The 27,132-nt window shown below is 43.8% G+C and overlaps 1 protein-coding gene across 2 annotated transcripts in view; it reads right to left on the bottom strand.

Annotated features, from left to right (window-relative positions):
• LOC109895351 (spondin-1) overlaps positions 1–27,132 on the bottom strand; it is a 169,144-nt gene that overhangs the window by 100,516 nt on the left and 41,496 nt on the right. For both annotated transcript variants that reach the window (XM_020488979.2, XM_031831061.1), the window contains exons 4-6: positions 7,873–8,006; positions 2,671–2,744; positions 2,175–2,297 (exon numbers count right to left, since the gene is read on the bottom strand). In XM_020488979.2, the coding sequence (XP_020344568.2) occupies positions 2,175–2,297; positions 2,671–2,744; positions 7,873–8,006 (331 nt within the window). The remainder of the gene's footprint in view (positions 1–2,174; positions 2,298–2,670; positions 2,745–7,872; positions 8,007–27,132) is intronic.

A 27,132-nucleotide genomic window follows, 5' to 3' on the forward strand; every position in this document is an offset into this window, starting at 1 on the left:
TTACTTATTAAAAACTGGGTGGTTCGAGCCCTGAATGCTGATTGTCTGACAGCCATGCTATATTAGACCGTATACCATGAGTATGAAAACCCTTAACACCCCGGCAGTCCTACAATCTAAGCTAGATGCCCTCAATCTCACACAAATCATCAAGGAACCCACCAGGTACAACCCTAAATCTGTAAACAAGGGCACCCTCATAGACGTCATCCTGACCAACTGGCCCTCCAAATACACCTCCGCTGTCTTCAACCAGGATCTCAGCGATCAATGCCTCATTGCCTGTATCCGCTACGGATCCGCAGTCAAACGACCCCATCTCCAACCTAAAATCAAATCTAGAGTCGGCTTTCTATTCCGCAACAAAGCCTCCTTCACTCACGCCGCCAAACTTACCCTAGTAAAACTGACTATCCTACCGATCCTCGACTTCAGCGATGTCATCTACAAAATAGCTTCCAACACTCTACTCAGCAAACTGGATGCAGTTTATCACAGTGCCATCTGTTTTATTACTAAAACACCTTATACCACCCACCACTGCGGCCTGTATGCTCTTGTCGGCTGGCCCTCGCTACATATTCATCGTCCTGGAACCCACTGGCTCCAGGTCATCTACAAGTCCATGCTAGGTAAAGCTCCGCCTTATCTCAGTTCACTGATCACGATGGCAACACCCACCCGTAGCACGCGCTCCAGCAGGTGTATGTCACTGATCATCCCTAAAGCCAACACCTCATTTGGCCTACCTGGTTAAATAAAAGGTGAAATAAATAAAATACAAATATTTTTTTACTGCTCTAATTACGTTGGTAACCAGTTTATAATAGCAATAAGGCACCTCAGGGGTTTGTGATATATGGCCAATATACCACGGCTAAGAGCTGTGTCCAGGCACTCCACGTTGTGTCTTGCTTAAGAACAGCCTTTAGCTGTGGTATATTAGCCATATATACCATACCTCCTCGGGCCTTATTGTTTAACTATAGTCACACAGAGAGGGAAATAAAGCTGTGCATGTGACGATGGAGGGAGCGAGGAGAATAAAAAAACCTGCTAGCCTGTTTTAGAGTAACCTTCAATATCAGAATGTATGGCATCGGCCCTTCACGTGTGCCCCTCCTCTGCTTGAAGGACAAATGGACGCCTTGTAAAAATATCAGCCTGACGTGACATTGTGCTGTATCTTCTTCTCTCTCTCCCTCTCTCTTTCTTCTCTCTCTCTCTCACTCCTGCTGCTAGCAGTGAAGAAGCAGACACTCACAGACCATCTTGACCGTGGATAGCGTGTGAAAAACATTGCTAAAACCTCTTTTAGCAATGGTTCTATCTGTGTTTGATTGACAGTAGTTATAGAAAAAACACAGGCACATCAACAAATAATTACCAGATACTAATGATGCTTGGGGAGGAAGTTGTAGATGGTGATCTGCTGTATGTATGACAACCAGGGATGGTTACCTTGGCTATGACTTTGTGGTGGTGAGGAGAACTCAATTATAAAAACCACAAAACCAATTATGGGTTTCCTAAGACACAGAGTGGAAACGCATGCATAAACAGCACACACACACACACACACACACACACACAATGTAACACAGACAGACATCCACACAAACAGAAAGACATACAAACAGAAAGATACACACAAACACATTCTCAAAAACATACACTGCTGTCTCTCCTAAGCCAATAAATTAGGGTGTCACTCGATCTGCAGGTTTATCTTACTGTGGGACTCCATGTTAATCATTATATTGATCTGGGCTGTGAGAGAGAGGAGTGTCTTAGAAGGAGGGAAGAGTCCAGTATCCCCATCTCCATTCACACCCTGCCTGCCTACCTGCCTGGTGAGGAGTCAGGCTCAAGGTTATACAGTGTAGCACCACAGACTGAAGCCCAGGGCCAAGCTGGGGTAGGAATGAGACAGGGGCACAGCTCCCTGGGGAGAGAGTATCCTGGGGTGACCATGGAGGTTGTAGTGTCCTCGGTAGACTGTGATGCTAGGTACTTGAACAGTATTGCAATTTTATGAGTAAAGGGGTATTTTTCACGCAATGGAGGCACCAACTAGTGTAGCCCTGGGGTGAAATGGGGCACTAAGTAAAGTTGTCTTTCTGGGATTAAATGGGGTATGTGCCTGGGTAATTTGGAAGTTATGGGGTACTTACGAGGGTAGTCTTTGGGGTGCACCTTCTCTGACCAGTTGCCATAGAAGGTGACTCTGTACTTGGCTGTTCCACAGGCACAGCAATCCAGCAGAGGCTTCTCTGTGGTCTCCCCATACAATGACTCTGAGAAGGGAGAGAAGAGAGAGTGAGAGAGAGTTAATGGAGGAGAGGGTGGGAGGAGGGGCTGTAGGGAGGGAGGGAGGGAGGCAGGGAGGGAGGGAGGGAGGGAGGGAGGGAGGGAGGGAGGGAGGGAGGGAGGGAGGGAGGGAGGGAGGGAGGGAGGGAGGGAGGTGTAAAGCTGTTCTTGTGATCAGTCTCCATAAATCCTCTATCCAATGTCATGCACAGCTTGGGAGATACAGCACAAGCGTAAACATCCTGACCCAGTAAGGGAAGAGAGAGTAAGACAGGAGATACTGAGATATAGTAAGGGAGAGAGAGGAGGAGTGGAAGACATGTAGAGCCCTTTACTGCGTCTCAGTAATGGAGGACATACCTTTCTCACACATCCTCTTGGTGAGAGAGCCTTCATCCTGGAAGTAGATGATCCTCTTCTGGACAATGCTGGCCCTGCAGAGAAAGAAGGAGGAGGGGAGGAGGTGAGAGGAGAAGAGGAAGTTTCAGGTTATGAGAAAGGAGATTAGAAAGAGGTTAGAAAGAGAAAGCAGATGAAGAGTGAAAAGATGAGGGTAAAGTGGAGATGAGGGTTGAAAGAGAGAGGGAATGAACAGAGGAGAAAAGACAAGAAAGGATGAGAGGAGTACAAGGCAGGAGATCAGGTGGAATAAGGGAGGAAAGAAGCAGGAGATGAGAAAGAAGAGAAGAGTTAAATACTCATACAGTACTTTTAGCACAGGGAGTAACCGGGAAGTAATGTTGAACTCAGGATGAGTGTTGAGTGTCTGAATGAATAAAACCTGGGGAGGAAGTGTTCTTGAGCTTCCAGACAGGTCTGCCAGCAGGTCTGAGATCGAATACTAGAGCAGGTTCTGTGTTATTCAAAACCATTTGAATGTGATTGCGGACAGGTCTGAGATCAGCTACTAGAGCACACAGGGGTGCTGAATCACAGGCACTCTCAGACCGGAGGGATTTGCTAGCTCTTACAGAAAGTATTTATTAACATAGAGACTTGTATTTAGCAGGAGAGAGATGCGGTTGGAAAAGAGATTGAAAACCTAGAGAGAAAGAGAAAAAGGAGAGAAAAAGTCAGAAAGTAAGCTTCGCTTTTGAGAAACGATCAAGAGTGAACGAGCACACACACACACTCAGGCGAGAGGAACTACAGTGTGTCAGAGATAAGACTGAGTGACAGGCCAAAAGTTAAGTTTCCCAGAGCTAAAGTCCTGCTCCGGGTCCTGGCAGAGAGACTGTTCTGATAGAGCTGTCTGGGGACAGAGCCACTGAGTGCTGGGTGGACACAGGTCTTAGTGGGGCCTTGACATGCAAATCAGACACAAACAAACCCATTCAAGGACCAGAAGGGGGCCCGCATGTGGGCCAGAAACAATCGCAACCAAATTACTTTCAGGGCCCAAAAGCTGTCACAAACAAACTCCATTTAGGTGCTGTGCATTACATCAGACTTGGCCTCCCACAACAGGCTGCAGGTTTCCATGGTGATAGTGGGCAGAGGGTAGCAGCAGGGTGTAGGTTCTAGGCTCTGAACTGTCTGGGTTCTGGGTCTGGTCCAGGTGGTTCCTGTCCAGCTGGACTGTTTATGGAGCAGGAGTCCGAGCTGGGCCAAGCCCACTGCTGTCACTGTGCTCTCCCACATTCACAAAAATAAAAGAGAAAGAGGGAGGGAGAAGAGCGAGAGGAGACGTAGACGTAGAAGAGGACAGTTATAAAGACAGAGAGATGTACTATATGCTCATCTCAGGAAGCCGTGGTAGTGAGGAGGAGAAACGGCACCAAGAAAGAGAGATACAAGACAAGGACAAAGAAGACAAATCATTTCACCTTATGCTTGAAGGACACACTTCATATGAGCTGCTTTGGAACAATACATTATCTCTCAATTCTGATGGGATTCCAACCTATTCCCCAAGCAAGCCTCCTACTGCTAGGGCAGTCCGTGTTTCGGAGGACGCATGGCTCTCGACCTTTGCCTCTCCCGAGTCCGTACGGGAGTTGCAGCGATGGGACAAGACCATAACTACCAATTAGATATCATATCATAAATAAACCTCCAACCACTCTCCTGTCTGTTTATCTTGCCTGTCTCCAGAGCAGGCTATCAGGGGATTATGTTTGATGATCTAAGGGCTGGACCAGTTGCAGAGGACCAGTGGCAGAGGAGGCTGTGTCAGGCAGGCCGGCCAGAGAAGGGATGGTATCTCTACAGTGACAGCTATATGCCCCTACTAACATAACATAACTTTCTTCATCTCTCTTTTTCTCACCCTCTCTCTTGCTTTTGTTTTTTTTAGCAATTTTGTACTCTCCAAGGCACACAGCGAGACAGAGAGGAAAGAGGAGAGAGGAGAGAGAAATAAGAAGAGAAGAACACAACAGATCCCATCCGAAAACAAGGAATGGGTTTGGAAGGGGATAGTAGCAGGACATGAAAAACCTGTCTGAGGGGTGTACCTAGAAGTACAGAGGTGACAGGGGAACCCCACCCCAGGCGCTCCTAAACATACCGCCACCATATCTCTAATTGTTCAAACCTTAATTCAATCTCACCCCAATTTCAGATATCTCTCCCTGAGCGAGCCGCTCACAAACTGCCTCACTAGCTGCCCACTTTCTGGGGCTGGCCAGGCAATCAGGCACAGTAATGCTTATTTAACATCCAATTTAAATTCTATCAATGAGATGCTATTAAAGCCAGACTCACTTTCCTGGCTCCACACCGCCGATGGTTATCGCCACAAAAGCAATCCAGTATGTGGGGTGGGTAGGAGTGTGTGTGTGTGTGTGTGTGTGCATGCGTGTGTGCGCGCGTGTGTGGGCGTGCGTGCATGTGTGTGGCCAGGTCAGAGAGGGATAAATAAACATAGCTATTTGTTTACAGTTTGTTCCTTTGGGAAGGCACATACTGTACCAGTTTCATTGAACCATTCCTACTCATCTCACATAACTGCAGAGTTAGACTGCCATTCTCTCTGGGAAGGCTTTTTAATCTATGTGCCAATGTGTTCATGTCATTAAATTCCTAGAGATTTCAAATAGATTTTGACACTATCATGTTCTGACTGTCAAAACTGTACTACACTTTATGTCAGGTGAACCTGAAAAATGTATAAATGAACAAAAATATAAAGATTCTACAGGGAGTGTGGTCCAGAAATCAGACAAACGTCTGTCCCTTTTTGACCCCGATAATCATGGTGAGCCAGATCAAACCACCACACTCACTGTTTCCAGCCACCAGGAGACAGCAGCTACTCCTCAATTACAGCTAACCGTCAGGGAGGCGAGGCCGTCATACCACAGCCTCTCTAGCCACAGCACTAGAGGAGCTCTCAAAAACTCTGACGATGCTCTGAACTGATCATTTTCCAGACACACTGAGCGATGATGACACTATACACAGTAATACACACAGAGTACACATCTACACATGTTCAATTATGCTGTATTACACACACTCACACACCCACACAAACATGTAAAGACACACAAACGCACACACAGACACCAGACACATGCAGTCTGTTTTTCCATAATAGTTATTGCCACGTAGGCAGACAGGCTGGCTGAGAGCGTTGAAATTAAAAACTCGTATCAATAATGAAATCCCCCATTCTCTGATGAAACAAATGCTATTGTAGCTGAGGAAAGGTGGGCAGACACTCCACCAGGCTGGCAGCACCAGTCACGTTCAGTGTATATGGGGTTGTCATGGTAATAGAAGAGGGGGGAGCCGCACGTAGGTTTGTGGGGATATATCTAATGGGGAGAGCCCCATTTTCTTTCTCTGGTGATGATATCTCTGGGGAGATACCTCCTGCTGGACTGTGATTTATGGCCAGCTAGTTCAGGCTAGGTTGGTTGTTATGTGCAGCTCCCCATTACCCCGTGCAGTGTAACATTACATCGCCTGTTGGCATTAACCATATTTCGCTCTCTGTCCATTTGTTATTTAAGCTAGTAAAGTCACAATATCGGGAAACCCGTAAACAACACACTATAATCAACCATTTCAGTTTCAATGCTGCCTGCGTGTCTCTCTGTCTGTCTCTGTGTGTGTGTGTGTGTGTGTGTGTGTGTGTGTGTGTGTATGTTGTGTGTAGATGACCAATATGTGTTTGCATTTGTTTAGGAAGAGAGAGGAAAGAGGCTGTTGCTGCTTGGGCTCTAGCTAGAGATATACAACAGCTTCTCCATAATAATCAATCAGTATGATGTTTAGGGGTACACCTGCCCCACTTCACTGACAAAACTTGAATAAGTGTGATCACCCAGTAATTCAACTTTCCAGTTTCCAAAAAACACAAAAACACTCAACTATGAACCTGTCCTCGCCTGGTGTCATCACTCTACAGTGAAAAACAAGCTTCCCCACTGGACGTACCTTAGTATCACATCCCCACTCCCCAACCTCCACAAGTGACTATATCTCACTCTCTCCTCATCTCACATGCTGCCGCTCTCTTTCCATTCATCTGTTCTCTCTACCTCTTTCTCTACCTCTGTCCTCCACTCTCTGTCTCAACTCCTTTCTCCCAATAGATACAAGATAGCTGAGAGGGGAAGATGCCTGCCTGTCTGGTTAGTGTGCTGTGGGAACAACAGAACTGCGCCCTGGTTGAGAAAGGCAGAAAGAGTGATGCGGAAAAGGAGAGAGAGAGGGGAAGGAATGAAAAGGGTGTGTAGTAGCAAGAGAAACCGACAGGAGAGAGAAGAGTGAGAGAGAGAAGAGTGAGTGAGAGTAGAGAGAGGGAGGAAGAAAGCCAAAGAAAGGGGGAGTTCAGAGACAGAGACGAAGGCAAGGACATCTCATCACTCACTCTGACAGGCACATAATAACGTGCATTAATAAGAAATGCAAGCCTTTTTTTACGCCCCTACACACATAACAACGGCACAGTGAGAGATTTAAATGGGGCAGGAGAGAAAGTGACAGGCCAACTGAACTCTTTAATAATGGAGAGATTAGCATGCCATGTAGGGCACCACCCTATGTTTCTGTTCCTCTCTCTCTTCTCCCCCCACTGGGTACACACTGGTTGACACATGTGAGTACGATACTGTATGTAAACATGCCTGAGTGGTCCACATACAGCTCCTTATTCACAGTATACAATCAACCACACACTGGATTTGTGTCATAGTATGGTCACCAACTCTGGTCCTATACACAAGCTAAAGGTTGGGAATGTCTTGTTCCAGCCCAGCACTAACACACCTGGATGAACTAATCACCAAGCCATCAAAACATTGATTCGTTGAATCAGATAATATTACCGTTGGTCTGGAATAAAAGCCTCTAAACACCGTAGCTCTCCAGTACCAACGGGTGGTGATCACATTTGGCTGCATCCCGATTCTCCACACTTCTCCCAAAGTGTGCACTTGCACATTGGATTGATGTAAGCATTGGCTGGAGGGAGTTTCCACTGTTGTTGCATCCATAATGGGGAGTATGCAGGACAAGTGCACACTTCGGGAGAGGGGTGGAAAATGGGGACACAGCCATATAGATCCTTACTTTAGGATTCTTCAGAGAGCCCCAAGTACATGTACCTACTTGAGGGTGACACAACCAGAGGAGCTGGGGGGTGCTGTCCAGAACACCTGGATCCTGGTGCGTCTCCGAGGGGTACTCTCTGTCACTGCCGAGGGACAGTTGATCATGAACTGTGTGTCCTCTTCATCGATGATCTGTATAACACATAAAAACAGACACACACACACACACAGACGGACAGACAGCACACACACAGAGCACGGATTCGATTTAAATAAGGACAAGCAAACGAGGAAAGATAATGTAATAGTAATTGCATTGTACCTCATGTTCTCTCGGTATTATACCATACATTTCATTACTATGTTACCCTCTCTCAATGTGAGTTCAAGTGCAACTTCATTTAACTGCCATTAGCTCCCATTACCAGGCCTAATTAGAACGCTTCAATTAGACATTATCTAATTCATTAGCAGCATCTGTTCATTGCAAAGTAATAGTACATTTTGCATTTCACAAATGATTTTCAATTAAATGAATGCTGTAAATGAATTTGATCCATTTTAAGCTCCTTGTGTCGTTCTACAATATGACTCAGTGGATACAGTGGCTTGCAAAACTATTCCCCCCCTGCCATTTTTCTTATTTTGTTGCCTTACAACGTGGAATTTAAATGGATTCATGCCTACCACTTTGAAAGTTCAAAATATGTTTTATTGTGAAACCTACAAGAAAAAAAACAGAAAACTTGAGTGTGCATAACTATTCACCCCCCAAATTCAATACTTTGTAGAGACACCTTTTTCAGCAATTACAGCTTCAAGTATTTTGGGGTATGTCTCTATAAGTTTGGCACATCTAGCCACTGGGAGTTTTGCCAGTTCTTTAAGGCAAAACTGCTCCAAGTCCTTCAAGTTGGATGGGTTCTGCTGGTGTACAGCAATATTTAAGTCATACCACCTATTCTCAATTGAATTGAGGTCTGGGATTTGACTAGGTCATTCCAAGACATTTAAATGTTTCCCCTTAAACCACTTGAGAGTTGCTTTAGCAGTATGCTTAGGGTCATTGTCCTGCTGGAAGGTGAACCTCCGTCCCAGTCTCAAATGACTGAAACAGGTTTTCCTCAATAATTTTCCTATATTTAGTTGAAGTGACATTATGAAGTGACATTCATAATTTATTCAATTCTGACCAGTTTCCCAGTCCCTGCCAATGAAAAACATTCCCACAGCATGATGCTGCCACCACCAAGCTTCCCTGTGTGGATGATGTTCTTGGGGTGATGAGGTGTTGGGTTTGCGCCAGACATAGTGTTTTCCTTGATGGCCAAAAAGCTAACTTTTAGTCTCATCTGACCAGAGTACCTTCTTCCATATGTTTGGGGAGTCTCCCACATGCCTTTTGGCAAACACCAAACGTGTTTGCTTATTTTATCTTTAAGCAATGGCTTTTTTCTGGCCACTCTTTGGTAAAGTCCAGCTCTGTGGAGTGTATGGCTTCGTGGTCCTATGGACAGATACTCCAATCTTTGCTGTGGAGCTTTGCAGCTTCTTCAGGATTATCTTTGGTCTATTTAATGTCTCTACGATTATTAATGCCCTCCTTGCCTGGTCTGTGAGTTTTGGTGGGCGGCCCTCTCTTGGCAGGTTTGTTGTGTGCCATATTTTTTTTTTTTTTTAAATAACAGATTTAATGGTGCTCCGTGGGATGTTCAAAGTTTCAGATTCTTTTATAACCCAACCCTGATCTGTACTTCTCCACAACTTTGTCCCTGACCTGCTTGGAGAACTCCTTGGTCTTCATGGTGCCACTTGCTTGGTGGTGCCTCTTGCTTAGTGGTGTTGCACACTCTGGAACCTTTATACTGAGATCATGTTTTATCTAGGTAAGTAAGTTAAGAACAAATTCTTATTTACAATGATGGCCAAGGAACTTTACAGTGATGGTTAACTGCCTTGTTCAGGGGCAACAGATTTTTACCTTGTCAGCTCGGAGATTCAATCTTGCAACCTTTCAGTTACTAGTCCAAAATTCTAACCACTAGGCTACCTGCCATGACACTTACATTGCACACAGGTGGACCTTATTTAACTAATTATGTGTGAATACATATGCACGCACCACTTTTCCGTTTCTTTCTTTCTTTTTTATAGATTTTGGATTTTTTATATTTTTTCACTTCACCAATTTGGACTGTTTTGTGTATGTCCATTACATGACATCCAAATACAAATCAATTTAAATTACAGGTTGTAATGCAACAAACTAGGAAAAACGCCAAGGGGGATGAATACTTTTGCAAGGCACTGTATGTCTGGCTGGTATGCAATGTAATATATTATGTTTGAATACATACATAAGTCTATCCTATAGTGGCTAATGACAGCTGTACAGCAATTATAATGGTTTTTCACACACACATGCACACACACACTCACAACCTCTGTGTCACGCACCAGTAGTTATACTGTAGGATCGATAGAGCATTTCACAGACATACTGTATGTGGCCAGCCACAATTCTTAGCAAATTAATGAAGTGCTTAAGTGCTGTCCTTCAAGGGTCATTTTCAGTGTGTGTGCACATTTTCTTTTGGTGTGTGTGTGCATGTGTGTGCCTGTGCGTTTGTGTGCATGTGGGTGCGTGCGTGCGTGTGCATGTTTATAACAAGATTCTCCACAGTTCTATTTGACAGGAAGTGACATCAGGGCGATAAATACTCAGAACTCTCTCACTCATTAAAGCTGTCAGCGGAGAATTCCCTCACGCCATGTTATGAATCAGGTTACTTTGGACTGGACTGTGTGTATGTGTGTATGTGAGCGAGCTCTGGGATTGACTAGCCTGGCTGTGTCTGTATCCAGCCCTCTGAATCACACCCAGAGGTCATAAAACCCTTGCTGGCTTCCCATGGTTTCTGACAGGCATCCCTGGGATGGGGGCTGACTGAGCTGACTGGAGTCTGTGATGACCCAGTGTTCTCCCGACTCCTCCTGTCTCAGCCTCCAGTATTTATGCTGCAATAGTTTGTGTCGGGGGGTTAAGGTCAGTCTGTTATATCTCCTATCTTATCCAGTGTCCTGTGTGAATTTAAGTAGTCGCTCTTCAATTCTCTCTCTTTTTCTTTCTCTCTTTCAGAGGATCTGAGCCCTAGGACAATGCCTCAGGACTACCTGGCCTGATGACTCCTTGCTCTCCCCAGTCCACCTGGCCGCGCTGCTGCTCCAGTTTCAACTGTTCTGCCTGCGGCTGTGGAACCCTGACCTGTTCAGCGGTCGTGCTACCTTGCTCTTTTCAACTCTCTAGAGACAGCAAGAGCAGTAGAGATACTCTGAATGATCGGCTATGAAAAGCCAACTGACATTTACTCCTGAGGTGCTGACCTGTTGCACCCTCTACAACCACTGTGATTATTATTATCTGACCCTGCTGGTCATCTATGAACATCTTGGTCATGTTCTGTTATAATCACAGCCAGAAGAGGACTGGCCACCCCTCATAGCCTGGTTCCTCTCTAGGTTTCTTCCTAGGTTCCGGCCATTCTCGGGAGTTTTTCATAGCCACCATGCTTCAACACCTGCATTGCTTGCTATTTGGGGTGTTAGACTGGGTTTCTGTACAGCACTTTGTGACATCAGCTGATTTAAGAAGGGCTTTATAAATACATTTAATTGACTGATTGAAAGCATTAAACACCATCTGTGAAAAGCAGCAGCCATTCAACTAACCTATGGCTCTGACTGCATGTGTGTGTGCGTTTGAGAGAGCGAGTGACGGAGACTGAGACAGTGCATGAGAGAATAAATGTGAGAAACAGAGAAAGGGGAAGACTGTTTTAGGTAGTCTGTTTGCTTGCAACAGCTGGTCAGACTTTAACAATAACATTCAACAAAATTCTGCCCAAAATATTGTGGGCCAACATGAAAAGTGAAAATGTGCTCCATCTCAGCTGTCTTTGGACAGCTCCAGACTCGATGAAAAGCACTTTTTATTGAGCTCTCTGGGGAGGTCAGCTAGAAGTGTGTGTGTGTGTGCACGATTTGCCAACAATACTTTCAAGGGAAATGGATTTCTGACTACACATCACTTCACAGCAGGGTGAGATGACAAAACAAGTGGGGATGTCAGGAAAGTGAGGCAGATAAACTCAGCAAAAAAAGAAATGTCCTCTCACTGTCAACTGTGTGTATTTTTAGCAAACTTAACATGTGTAAATATTTGTATGAACATAACAAAATTCAACAACTGAGACAAAGTTCCACAGACATGTGACTAACAGAAATGAAATAATGTGTCCACAAACAAAGGGGAGTCAAAAAAAAGTAACAGTCAGTATTTAGTGTGGCCACCAGCTGCATTAAGTACTGCAATGCATCTCCTCCTCAGACTGCACCAGAATTGCCAGTTCTTGCCGTGAGATGTTACCCCACTCTTCCACCAAGGCACCTGCAAGTTCCCAGACATTTCTAGGGGGAACGGCCCTAGCCTTCACCCTCTAATCCAACAGGTCCCAGATGTGCTCAATGGGATTGAGATCCAGGCACTTTGCTGGCCATGGCAGAATACTGACATTCCTGTCTTGCAGGAAATCACGCACAAAACTAGCAGTATGGCTGGTGGCATTATCATGCTGTCAGGATGAGCCTGCAGGAAGGGTACCACATGAGGGAGGAGGTTGTCTTCCCTGTAAATCACAGCATTGAGATTGCCTGCAATGACAACAAGCTCAGTCCGATGATGCTGTGACATACCGCCCCAGACCATGATGGACCCTCCACCTCCAAATCGATCCCGCTCCTGAGTACAGGTCTCGGTACAATGCTCATTCCTTCGCCGATAATCACCCCTGGTGAGACAGAACCACAACTCGTCAGTGAAGAGCACTTTTTGCCAGTCCTGTCTGGTCCAGAGACGGTGGGTTTGTGCCCATAGGCGAAGTTGTTGCCGGTGATGTCTGGTGAGGACCTGCCTTACAACAGGCCTGCCTCTCTCAGCCTATTGCGGACAGTCTGGGCACTGATGAAAGGATTGTGTGTTCCTGGTTTAACTCGGCAGTTGTTGTTGCCATCCTATACCCGTCCCACAGGTGTGATGTTCGGATGTACCGATCCTGTGCAGGTGTTGTTACACGTTACAGTTTCTGTCCTACCAGGCAGGACCAGATAGTTGTGTTTGAAAGGGGCTGTGCGTCAAATCTCCAATATGACTAGCTGATGATGGGAAGACACTACAGAGAAAGACATAGAAATGGGATTTTGTTGATGAGGGGAGCTCTAACATATTAGAACTCTGTCCTGTGTGTGTGTGTGTGTGTGTGTGTGTGTGTGTGTGTGTGTGTGTGTACATGCATGTGTGTGTACATGCATGTGTGTGTGTGTGTGTGTGTGTGGATTGTTTGCATGTAGTTGAGGTTGACAGTGAAAGGAACACTTCTAGAGCAGCAGAGGAATGGGGGGAGGAAGAGAGGACGGGAAGAAGAAAGGGGAGGAGCAATATTGTACTCTGTGTGTACTGTGTGCCGTACCACACATAGTAGTGGGTATTGGTACTGTATTAGTGTGTTTGTGTGTTTTGAATAATTACATTCTGTGTACCTATAAATACAACAATAAACACCCATTTAAATTGTTAGATACATTAGTATCAACATAAACACAACACAGTAATTACAATTACGCCTTAGCACTTGTGCTTGTCAAGACCTCTACAAGAGCGCTAACAATCAAATTCCCCCTCATATCCCACAGCAGATATTTCAGTTTACCCCTCGTATCTCACAGCAGATATTTCAGTTTACCCCTCGTATCCCACAGCAGATATTTCAGTTTACCCCTCGTATCCCACAGCAGATATTTCAGTTTACCCCTCGTATCACCACAGCAGATTTTTCAGTTTACCACTCGTATCCCACAGCAGATATTTCAGTTTACCCCTCGTATCCCACAGCAGATATTTCAGTTTATCCCTCGTATCACCACAGCAGATATTTCAGTTTACCCCTCGTATCCCACAGCAGATATTTCAGTTTACCCCTCGTATCCCACAGCAGATATTTCAGTTTACCCCTCGTATCACCACAGCAGATATTTCAGTTTACCCCTCGTATCACCACAGCAGATATTTCAGTTTACCCCTCGTATCCCACAGCAGATATTTCAGTTTACCCCTCGTATCACCACAGCAGATATTTCAGTTTACCCCTCATATCCCACAGCAGATATTCCAGTTTACCCCTCGTATCACCACAGCAGATATTTCAGTTTACCACTCGTATCCCACAGCAGATATTTCAGTTTACCCCTCGTATCACCACAGCAGATATTTCAGTTTACCCCTCGTATCACCACAGCAGATATTTCAGTTTACCCCTCGTATCCCACAGCAGATATTCCAGTTTACCCCTCGTATCACCACAGCAGATATTTCAGTTTACCCCTCGTATCACCACAGCAGATATTTCAGTTTACTCCTCGTATCCCACAGCAGATATTCCAGTTTACCCCTCGTATCCCACAGCAGATATTCCAGTTTACTCCTCGTATCCCACAGCAGATATTTCAGTTTACCCCTCGTATCACCACAGCAGATATTTCAGTTTACCCCTCGTATCCCACAGCACATATTTCAGTTTACCCCTCGTATCCCACAGCAGATATTCCAGTTTACCCCTCGTATCCCACAGCAGATATTCCAGTTTACTCCTCGTATCTCACAGAAGATACAGCAGCATTGTCAGTGTGTGTAGAGCTGAGTGATTGGAACTGACTGGATGATACATGTTCCCTTTTTCACCCTGTGACATTTACGATGCTCTGTCACGCCGTGCTGTGCCCACTACAGCTTTATGTGGAAAGGGAATGAAACCAAAAGGTTCACGAGAGTGATAGTTCTGCTACAGTTATGGTTGCTCTTAAAACCAATGTAACAGGCTCTAATTGATGAGGTCTGGCTTGTACACATACATTCAGCACTTGCTGATTGGATCACTGTATACTAAGGAGTGAGGTTGAGTGGAAGAGTGAATAATACTCCCCTAAAGGAGGATGGTGAGAGACGTAAGGTATGACAATACAGGGAGACAAGACTGGTGTGCAAACAGAGAAGCAAGTTTGGGAGGTGAAAAGGGGAGATAAGTCGGTAAGCAAAAGGCGCAGGGGACGATTGACTTGACTGCTGAGAGTCTCACAGCGAGGTTGGTTGGCAGTAGTTGGATGGGATGGATCAGGGACAGAGGCATTCCCTCACCCTCCTGTTTCCTTTACATTGAAGTTAGATTTTTCCCTTCATCCACTAATCCTTTATCACTTAACCAGTGAATGGAGATGTGTTGAACTAACTGCACTCTTCTTTTCAAAGGTCTAAAAACAAAAGAGTGATGTGAAAGAACATGCGGTGCCAAAGGGGAGTGTAGTGAAGCAGAGTAAGGTGGAGAGGTGTGTAACAACTGTAAATGTAATAACACCAGGAAATGTTATCACTTTTCTAAATGTAATACATTTTTATTTTTTATTTAAGAAACATGGTAAATGTAATAACTTTTTACTCTAAATGCAAAAAAATATTACATTAATGCTTGGTTATTACATTAACTGGTGAGTAACAACCTATTTATGAATAACATAATATTCAACCAATCATGAAATACCATACCAAAGCTTTATGTACTACTTCCCTCAATGTAATACACATACCAGCACCCACTGCCAATTACAACACTCATGCAAATCATACAGGAATACTCATACATAGAGACACTCACAAGCACACATTGAAAAGGTACAAACACAAATAATCGGGTAACACTTTACTTGATTATTATTAATCAAGCTTATTATTATGTTATCCGTGATTAATAAATTATCAGATCAGTAGCAACTTTTTTGATTAATAACATAACGTCAAACGATGATGTAAAAACATCCCAACATCAAGGTCTTCAAATCAAATCAAAGTTTATTTGTAACGTGTGCCGAATACAACAGGTGTACAGTGAAATTCTTACTTACAGGCTCTAACCAATAGTGCAAAAAAGGTATTAGTTGAACAATAGGTAGGTAAAGAAGCAGGAATCAGGAGGATAGAGTTGTGGTTGGATTTACCAAATGGCGGGCAAGGGAGAGCTTTGTATGCGTCTCTGTGTGTGGAGTACAGGTGATCTAGAATGTTTTTTCCCTCTGGTTGCACATTTAACATGTTGATGGACATTTGGTAGAACTGATTTAAGTTTCCCTGCGTTAAAGTCTCCGGCCACTAGGAGTGCCGCCTCTGGGTGAGTGGTTTCCTGTTTCCTTATACAGCTATCTGAGTGCGGTCTTCGTGCCAGCATCTGTCTGTGGTGGTAAATAAACAGCCACAAAAAGTATAGCTGAAAACTATCTAGGCAAGTAGTGTGGCCTGCAATTCACCACAATATATACTCTATTTCAGGCCAGCAAAATTTAGAGACTTCCTTAGATTTCGTGCACCAGCTGTTATTGACAAATATGCACAGACCGCCGCCCCAGTCTTACCGGAGAGTGCTGTTCTATCTTGCCGGTGCAGCGTATATCCCGCTAGCTGAATATCCATGTCGTCGTTCAGCCACGATTCCGTGAAACATAGGATATTACAGTATTTGATGTCCCGTTGGTAGGATATTCGTGATCGTACCTCGTCTAGTTTATTGTCCAATGATTGCACGTTGGCGAGTAGTATTGACGGTAATCTCAGCTTTCCCACTCGCCTTTTCCGGGTCCTGACCAGGCATCCGGCTCTTTGTCCTCTGTACCTGCGTCGCCTCCTCTTGCAAATAATGGGGATGATGGCACTGTCGGGTGTTTGGAGAATGTCTTGTGCTTCTTGCTTGTTGAAGAAAAAATCTTCATCTAATCCGAGGTGAGTGATCTCTGTCCTGATATCCAGAAGCTATTTTTTGCCGTAAGATACGGTTGTAGAAACATTATGTACAAAATAAGTTACAAATTACGTGAAAAAAAAAAAACACATTTGGTTGGGCTCCCGTAAAACTGCTGCCATTTCTTCCGGCGCCATTTTGCGACTTCATGTACTACCTCTCTTATTTTGATGGCCATGGAATAGTCCTAAAAGTGCAAAACCCATCAATGTGGCACTCCAGGCAGGCTCAAGCAAACGCTCAAAGTATTTAAACGATTTCAAATCTGTATGTCAAATGTACATGTTGCGAAAACTTGCCTAAGACCTGAAGACTTGCATTAGCTCCACAAGATAACACCTTGGCTTCAGCTCAGCCAGAGGCTATCAAAGTATTGTGCAGTGTAGAACTAACCCAGTCACTAGCACCAGCAATGATCAAGCTCAATCCAACCAGATATTTATACTATAATACTGTAATGAAAACATTACTTTTGTTGTGAAGATTACATATGACTGATGTTTAATGTGGAATTAAACTTACTGCAACATTCATGAAGGGGTTTTGAATAATTTCATAAAGGTGTTATCAATGCATATGTACAATCGTTGCTCCACTAAAAGTTTTGCGATTACGCTGCGGGACTTTGTGGTTTAGGTCATTTGTGGTTTAGTAGGGTACCCTGCGTCACCACTTCATTGCTCCAGACCAGCGCAAGGGGGAGTTAGAGCACTGATTATGCTTTTGGGTCCTACTGTGTGTCTCTCTAATTGCTTGTCATTTTCGGTCACAACTTGCAGACTTGTTTACGTGTTGCTGTGCGTTTTGTTGCCAACTTTTTTTTTTTTTTCACCTTTATTTAACCAGGTAGGCTAGTTGAGAACAAGTTCTCATTTGCAACTGCGACCTGGCCAAGATAAAGCATAGCAGTGTGAGCAGACAACAAAGAGTTACACATGGAGTAAACAATTAACAAGTCAATAACACAGTAGAAAACAAAGGGGGAGTCCATATACAATGTGTGCAACAGGCATGAGGTAGGCAAATAATTACAATTTTGCAGATTAACACTGGAGTGATGAATGATCAGATGGTCATGTACAGGTAGAGATATTGGTGTGCAAAAGAGCAGAAAAGTAAATAAATAAAAACAGTATGGGGATGAGGTAGGTGAAAAAGGGTGGGCTATTTACCAATAGACTATGTACAGCTGCAGCGATCGGTTAGCTGCTCAGATAGCTGATGTTTGAAGTTGGTGAGGGAGATAAAAGTCTCCAACTTCAGCGATTTTCGCAATTCGTTCCAATCACAGGCAGCAGAGTACTGGAACGAAAGGTGGCCAAATGAGGTGTTGGCTTTAGGGATGATCAGTGAGATACACCTGATGGAGCGCATGCTACGGATGGGTGTTGCCATCGTGACCAGTGAGCTGAGATAAGGCGGAGCTTTACCTAGCATGGACTTGTAGATGACCTGGTGCCAGTGGGTCTGGCGACTAATATGTAGCGAGGGCCAGCCGACAAGAGCATACAAGTCGCAGTGGTGGGTGGTATAAGGTGCTTTAGTGACAAAACGGATGGCACTGTGATAGACTGCATCCAGTTTGCTGAGTAGAGTGTTGGAAGCCATTTAGTAGATGACATCGCCGAAGTCGAGGATCGGTAGGATAGTCAGTTTTACTAGGGTAAGCTTGGCGGCGTGAGTGAAGGAGGCTTTTGTTGCGGAATAGAAAGCAGACTCTAGATTTGATTTTCGATTGGAGATGTTTGATATGAGTCTGGAAGGAGAGTTTGCAGTCTAGCCAGACACCTAGGTACTTATAGACGTCCACATATTCTAGGTCGGAACCATCCAGGGTGGTGATGCTAGTCGGGCGTGCGGGTGCAGGCAGCGACCGGTTGAAAAGCATGCATTTGGTTTTACTAGCGTTTAAGAGCAGTTGGAGGCCACGGAAGGAGTGTTGTATGGCATTGAAGCTTGTTTGGAGGTTAGATAGCACAGTGTCCAAAGACGGGCCGAAAGTATATAGAATGGTGTCGTCTGCGTAGAGGTGGATCAGGGAGTCGCCCGCAGCAAGAGCAACATCATTGATATACACAGAGAAAAGAGTCGGCCCGAGAATTGAACCCTGTGGCACCTGACAACTACATGGTTTTTACTTTTGAATTACCGTTTATATTTTGTGTTTTTCCCTCACTCAACTGTTTTTCATAACTTTTTCACTCCAGACGTTTTATCTGGACATGGTTCGTCAGGACCTCCAACAGTTGAAGCTAAGTAGTAACATTAACATGATGCCTTCTAATTGCAGTCACTGTACTCATAATATACAGGAGAACGATCGCCTTACGGTGAGGATAGCTGTGCTGCAAGCCCAGCTTCAGACGCAATTGTTAGGCAAGGGTAATTTCAGTGTAGGATGGATGAAACCGTGTCTGTGCCACCAGTAAGTACAGATAGTAACGTTAGTATAAATCCCCTCGAATGGTCCCCGCAGCCAGACAACTTTCTCATGGCTTCAGGAGGGAATTGCTGTAGGAATGTTCAACCCGTGTCGCTCATTCAGCCGACAGAAACTTTCAACCGGTTCTCCCCATTAAGCAGCGAGTCGGCCGAGCCTTCTCTGGTCTCTACTCCTCCCGTTACGGGGTCTGAGATGCTGAAGGCTCCCATCATTAGCTCTGACTAGTTGAAAACCCTAGTCATTGGCGACTCCATTACCCTCAGTATTAGACTTAAAATGAATCATCCAGCGATCATACACTGTTTACCAGGGGGCAGGGCTACCGACATTAAGGCTAATCTGAAGATGGTGCTGGCTAAAGCTAAAACTGGTGAGTGTAGAGAGTATAGAGATAGTTATCCACGTCGGCACCAACGATGTTAGGATGAAATAGTCAGAGGTCACCAAGCGCACCATAGCTTCAGTGTGTAAATCAGCTAGAAAGATGTGTCGACATCGTGTAATTGTCTCTGGCCCCCTCCCAGTTAGGGGGAGTGATGAGCTCGACAGCAGTCTCACAACTCAATCGTTGGTTGAAAACTGTTTTCTGCCCCTCCCAAAAGATAGAATTTGTAGATAATTGGCACTCTTTCTGGGACTCACCCACAAACAGGACCAAGCTTGGCCTGTTAACTTCTTGCGTCGAGCCATCCCGGATCCGGGATCGTGAATACAGCCTCACGCTCATTACCATAACACAACGTTAACTATTCATGAAAATCGCAAATGAAATGAATATGCTAGCTCTCAAGCTTAGCCTTTTGTTAACAACACTGTCATCTCAGATTTTGAAAATATGCTTCTCAACCATAGCAAAACAAGCATTTGTGTAACAGCTAGTGCAGCTAGCATAGCATTTAGCGTTTGCATCAGCAGGCAACATTTTCACAAAAACCAGAAAATCATTCAAATAAAATCATTTACCTTTGAAGAACTTCAGATGTTTTCAGTGAGGAGACTCTGTTAGCTAGCAAATGCTCAGTTTTTCCTGAAAGATTATTTGTTTAGGAGAAATTGCTCCGTTTGGTGCGTCACGTTTGGCTACCAAAAAAAAACGAAAAATCAGTCATCAAAACGCCGAACTTTTTTCCAAATTAACTCCATAATATCGACTGAAACATGGTAAACATTGTTTAGAATCAATCCTCAAGGTGTTTTTCACATATCTCGTCATGATATATCGTTCGTTGAAAGCCTCCTCTCTCCTCTCAATCACTGGATGACTGCGTGCAGCTTGTAGATTACGCACCAATTTAGACAAAGGACACCGGGTGGACCCCTGGTAAATGTAGTCTCTTATGGCCAATCTTCCAATGATATGCCTACAAATACGTCACAATGCTGCAGACACCTTGGAGAAATGATAGAAAGGGCAGGCTCATTCCCGGCGCATTCACAGCCATATAAGGAGACAATGGAAAACAGAGCCTCAAAAATTCTGCCCATTTCCTGGTTGAAGTTTCATCTTGGTTTCGCCTGTAGCATGAGTTCTATGGCACTCACAGATAATATCTTTGCAGTTTTGGAAACGTTAGAGTGTTTTCTTTCCAAAGCTGCCAATTATATGCATAGTCGAGCATCTTTTCATGACAAAATATTGCGCTTAAAACGGGCACGTTTTTTTATCCATAAATTAAAAGAGCGCCCCCTATATCCAAGAAGTTAAGGAGTGACAGACTCCATCCTAGCTGGAGGGGTGCTCTCATCTTATCTACGAACTTAGACAGGGCTCTAACTCCCCGAGCTCAACAATGAAATAGGGTGCAGGCCAGGAAGCATGCTGTTAGCCAGCCTGCCAGCTTAGTAGTCTGCCATTAGCACAGTCAGTGTAGTCAGCTCAGCTATCACCATTGAGACCATGTCTGTGCCTCGACCTAGGTTGAGCAAAACTAAACATGGCGGTGTTCGCCTTAGCAATCTCACTAGAATAAAGACCTCCTCCATTCTTGACATTTTTGAAAGAGATCGTGATACCTCACATCTCAAAATAGGGCTACTTAATGTTAGATCTCTTACTTCAAAAGGCAATTATAGTCAATTAACTAATCACTGATCATAATCTTGATGTGATTGGCCTGACTGAAACATGGCTTAAGCCTGATGAATTTTCTGTGTTAAATGAGGCCTCACCTCCTGGTTACACTAGTGATCATATCCCCCTTGCATCCCGCAAAGGCGGAGGTGTTGCTAACATTTACGATAGCAAATTTCAATTGACAAAAAAATAACTACGTTTTCGTCTTTTGAGCTTCTACTCATGAAATCTATGCAGCATACCGAATCATTTTTCATAGCTACTGTTTACAGGCCTCCTAGGCCATACACAGCAGTCCTCACTGAGTTCCCATCAGACCTTGTAGTCATAGCAGATAATATTCAAATTTTTGGTGACTTTAATATTCACATGGAAAAGTCCACAGACCCACTCCAAAAGGCTTTCGGAGCCACCATCGACTCAGTGGGTTTTGTCCAACATGTCTCTGAACCGACTCACTGCCACAGTCATACTCTGGACCTAGTTTTGTCCCATGGAATAAATGTTGTGGATCTTAATGTTTGTCCTCATAACCCTGGACTATCGGACCACCATTTTATTACATTTGCAATCGCAACAAATAATCTTCTCAGACTCCAAGCATGCTATAAATTCTCAGACAACCCAAAGATTCCTTGATGCCCTTCCAGACTCCCTCTGCCTACCCAAGGACGTCAGAGGTGTCACGCCATAGCCTTAGTATTTTCTTTATTATTTTGGTCAGGCCAGGGTGTGACATAGGTGATTTATGTGTCTTGTCTAGGGGTTTATTAGATTTATGTGGTTGTGTGTAGTATATGTATATATATATATATATGTATATATATATGTAGGAAAGTCTATGGTTGCCTGGCGTGGTTCTCAATCAGAGGCAGGTGTTTATCGTTGTCTCTGATTGGGAACCATATTTAGGCAGCCATATTCTTTGAGTATTTTGTGGGTGATTGTTCCTGTCTCTGTGTTTGTTGCACCAGATAGGGCTGTTTCGGTTTTTCACAGTTCTTGTTTTGTATATTGTTTTGTATACAAAGGACAAAGGACAAAAATCAGTTAACCACCTAACTGAGGAACTCAATTTAACCTTGCGCAATACCCTAGATGCAGTTGCACACCTAAAAACATTTGTCACAAGAAACTAGCTCCCTGGTATACAGAAAATACCCGAGTTCTGAAGCAAGCTTCCAGAAAATTGGAACGGAAATGGCGCCACACCAAACTGGAAGTCTTCCGACTAGCTTGGAAAGACAGAACTGTGCAGTATCGAAGAGCCCTCACTGCTGCTCAATCATCTTATTTTTCCAACTTAATTTAGGAAAATAATTGAGGAAAATGTATTTTTGATACTGTCGCATAGCTAACTAAAAAGCAGCATCCCCCAAGAGAGGATAGCTTTCAATTCAGCAGTAATAAATTCATTCAACTTCTTTGAGGAAAAGATCATGATCATTAGAAAGCAAATTACGGAGTCCTCTTTAAATCTGCGTATTCCTCCAAAGCTCAGTTGTCCTGATTCTGCACAACTCTGACAGGTCCTAGGATCAAGGGAGACGCTCAAGTGTTTTAGTACTATATCTCTAGACATAATGATGAAAATAATCATGGCCTCTAAACCTTCAAGCTGCATACTAGACCCTATTCCAACTAAACTACTGAAAGAGCTGCTTCCTGAGCTTGGCCCTTCTATGTTGAACATAATAAACGTCTCTCTATCCACCGGATGTGTACCAAACTCACTTAAAGTGGCAGTAATAAAGCCTCTTAAAAAGCCAAACCTTGACCCAGAAAATATTAAAAACTATCGGCCTATATTGAATCTTCCATTCCGCTAAATTTTTTGAAAAAGCTGTTACGCAGCAACTCACTGCCTTCCTGAAGACAAACAATGTATACGAAAAGCTTCAGTCTGGTTTTAGACCCCATCGTAGCACTGAGACTGCACTTGTGAAGGTGGAAAATGACCTTTTAATGGTGTCAGACCGAGGCTCTGCATCTGTCCTCATGCTCCTAGACCTTAGTGCTGCTTCTGATACCATCGACCGCCACATTCTTTTGGAGAGATTGGAAACCCAAATTGGTCTACACGGACAAGTTCTGACCTGGTTTAGATCTTATCTGTCGGAAAGATATCAGTTTGTCTCTGTGAATGGTTTTTCCTCTGACAAATCAACTGTACATTTCTGTGTTCATCAAGGTTCCGTTTTAGGACCACTATTGTTTTTACTATATATTTTACCTCTGTGGGATGACATTTAAAACCATATAAAACCAAAAACATAATGTTAACTTTCACTGCTATGTGGACGACACATAGCTGTACATTTCGATGAAACATGGTGAAGCCCCAAAATTGCACCCGCTAGAAGCCTGTGTTTCAGAAGGAAGTGGATGGCTGCAAATGTTCTACTTTTAAGACAAAACAGAGATGCTTGTTCTAGGTCCCAAGAAACAAAGAGATCTTCTGTTGAATCTTACAATTAATCTTGATGGTTGTACAGTCGTCTCAAATAAAACTGAAGGACTTCGACGTTACTCTGGACCCTGATCTCTCTTTTGATGAACATATCAAACTGTTTCAAGGACAGCTTTTTTCAAAAAATCTGAAACTTTCTGTCCAAAAATGATGCAGAAGAATTAATCCATGCCGTTTGTTACTTCTAGGGTAGACTACTGCAATGCTCTACTTTCCGGCTACCCAGATAAAGCACTAATTAAATTTCAGTTAGTGCTAAATACGGCTGCTAGAATCCTGACTAGAAACACAAAATTTGATCATATTACTCCAGTGCTAGCCTACCTACACTGTGAGAGACGCAGACTCGGTCTCAACCTTTAAGTCTTTACTGAAGATCTCTTCAGTAGGTCATATGATTGAGTGTAGTCTGGCCCAGTAATGTGAAGGTGAACGGAAAGGCTCTAGAGCAACGAACCACCCTTGCTGTCTCTACCTGGTCGGTTCCCCTCTCTCCACTGGGATTCTCTGCCTCTAACCCTATTACAGGGGCTGAGTCACTGGCTTACTGGTGCTCTTCCATGCCATCCCTAGGAAGGGTGCGTCACTTGAGTGGGTTGAGTCGATGACGTGGTCATCCTGTCTGGGTTGTTGCAACAGTGTCTTCTGACCCCTCCGGTCTCAGCCTCCAGTATTTATGCTGCAGTAGTTTATGTGTGAGGGGGGCTAGGGTCAGTCTGTTATATCTGGAGTATTTCCCCTGTCTTATCCGGTGTCCTGTGTGAATTTAAGTATGCTCTCTCTAATTCTCTGTTTCTCTCTCTCAGAGGACCTGAGCCCTAGGACCATGCCTCAGGACAGCCTGACATGATGACTCCTTGCTGTCCCCAGTCCACCCGGCTGTGCTGCTGCTCCAGTTTCAACTGTTCTGCCTGCGGCTATGGAACCTTGACCTGTTCACCGGACGTGCTACCTGTCCCAGACCTGCTCTTTTCAACTCTCTAGAGACAGCAGGAGCAGTAGAGATACTCTCAATGATCAGCTATGAAAAGCCAACTGACATTTACTCCTGAGGTGCTGACGTGTTGCACCCTCGACAATGACTATGATTATTATTATTTGACCATGCTGGTCATTTATGAACATTTGAACATCTTGGCCATGTTCTGTTATAATCTCCACCCGGCACAGGCAGAAGATCACTGGCCACCCCTCATAGCCTGGTTCCTCTCTAGGTTTTGGCCTTTCTAGGGAGTTTTTCCTGGCCACCGTGCTTCTACACCTGCATTGCTTGCTGTTTGGGGTTTTAGGCTGGGTTTCTGTGCAGCACTTTTATATATCAGCTGATGTAAGAAGGGCTATATAAATACATTTGATTTGATTTAACTTCTTGGTGACAGGGTGGCAGTATTGAGTAGCTTGGATGAATAAGGTGCCCAGAGTAAACTGCCTGCTACTCTGTCCCAGATGCTAATATATGCATAGTATTAATAGTATTGGATAGAAAACACTGAAGTTTCTGAAACTGTTTGAATAATGCCTGTGATAACAGAATTCATATGGCAGGCGAAAACCTGAGAAAAAAAATCCATCAGGAAGTGGGAAATCTGAGGTTTGTAGTTTTTCATTGAAGATACAGGGTGATATTAGTTATGTTTCACTTCCCAAGGCTTCCACTAGATGTCAACAGTATTTAGAACCTGTTTTGAGGATTATACTCTAAAGGAGGGGCTCATAAGGGATCTTTGAGTGAGTGCCTCAGTCTGGCGCGCTCACGTGAAAAGGTAGCTATGTTCCACTTCATTTGTACAGACAAAGGAATTGTCCGGTTGGAACATTAATGAAGTTTTATGTTAAAAACATCCTAAAGATTGATTCCATACTTAGTTTGGCATGTTTCTATGGGCTGTAAAGGAACTTTTTGAAAATTTTGTCCGACGTTCGGCGCGACCTGAACCCGCTTTTGGATTTGTGCCCAACAAAAGAAGATATTTGGCCATAACTGATGGTCATTAACGAACAAATCAAACATTTATGGTGGAACTGGGATTCCTGGGAGTGCATTCTGATGAAGATCATCAAAAGGTAAGTAAATATTTAAAATGCTATTTCTGAGTAATGTTGACTACCCAATATGGCAGGTATCTTTATGGCTGCTTTGCTGTCTAAAGGCTGTACTCAGATTATTGCATGGTTTGCTTCTCTCTTCTTGCTTTTTTTTTTAAAAATCTGACACAGCGGTTGCATTAAGGAGAAGTTTATCTAAAGTTCCATGTATAATAGTCATATCTTTATCAATGTTTATTATGAGTATTTCTGTAAATTGATGTGGCTCTCTGCACAATCACCGCATGTTTTAGAACTACTGAACGTAACGTGCCAATGTAAACTCAAACAAAACATACATGTATTGCGTAACATGAAGTCCTATGAGTGTCATCTGATGAAGATCATCAAAGGTTAGTGATTACATTTCTCTCTATTTCTGCTTTTTGTGACTCCTCTCTTTGGCTGGAAAAATGGCTGTGTTTATTCTGTGGCTTGGTGGTGACCTAACAATCGTTTGTGGTGCCTCGCTGTAAATCCTTTTTGAAATCAGAGACTGACTGGATTAACAAGAATTTTATCTTTAAAATGGTGTAAAATACTTGTATGCTTGAGGAATTTTAATTATGAGATTTTTGTTGTTTTGAATTTGGCACCCTGCACTTTCACTGGCTGTTGCTGGGGGGTTCCGCTAGCGGAATAAATCCCAGGTGAGAACATGTATATAAAAAATTATAATAATAATTACTGTATGAATAAACATACACGACATGTGTCAAATATGAAAGTTGAAACACTATGTTGAAAGCACTGTGTGAGCACATGTGTGTGTGTGTGTGTGTGTGTGTGACTAGCATTGCCAAAAGACAAAGAGCTTTAATTACATGTCACCAGACCAAACCTCCAGCAGATCATGAAACAACGTCCCATAATCGTCCTAGGGACAAACTGGGAACTAGACAAAACATCCATGGGTCCATGACACAACGTCCCATAATTGTCCTCGGAACAAACCGGGAACTAGACAAAAACCTGCAGGAGACCATGACACAACGTCCCAAAATCGTCCTCGAGACAAACCGGAAACTAGACAAAACCTCCAGGAGACTATGACACAATGTTCCAAAATAAAATTGTCCTCGGGACAAACTGGGAACTAGACAAAACCTCCAGGGAACCATGACACAACGTCCTTTGGGACGTCTCCGGGTCAAATTGCGAACTAGAAAAAATCTTGAGGGGACCATGACACAATGTTCCAAGAACATCCCCAGGACCAACTGGAATCTAGAAAAAAAACTCCAGGGACCATGACACAACATCCTGGCGACTTTAGGTGACCTCCTAATGATTCATTTTTGTTTGCGGCGAAATATTGCAGATGACATGTTTAATACCAGGGCCTACAGATT

This window comes from Oncorhynchus kisutch, linkage group LG8 (assembly GCF_002021735.2).
Source record: "Oncorhynchus kisutch isolate 150728-3 linkage group LG8, Okis_V2, whole genome shotgun sequence".
NCBI lineage: Eukaryota > Metazoa > Chordata > Actinopteri > Salmoniformes > Salmonidae > Oncorhynchus > Oncorhynchus kisutch.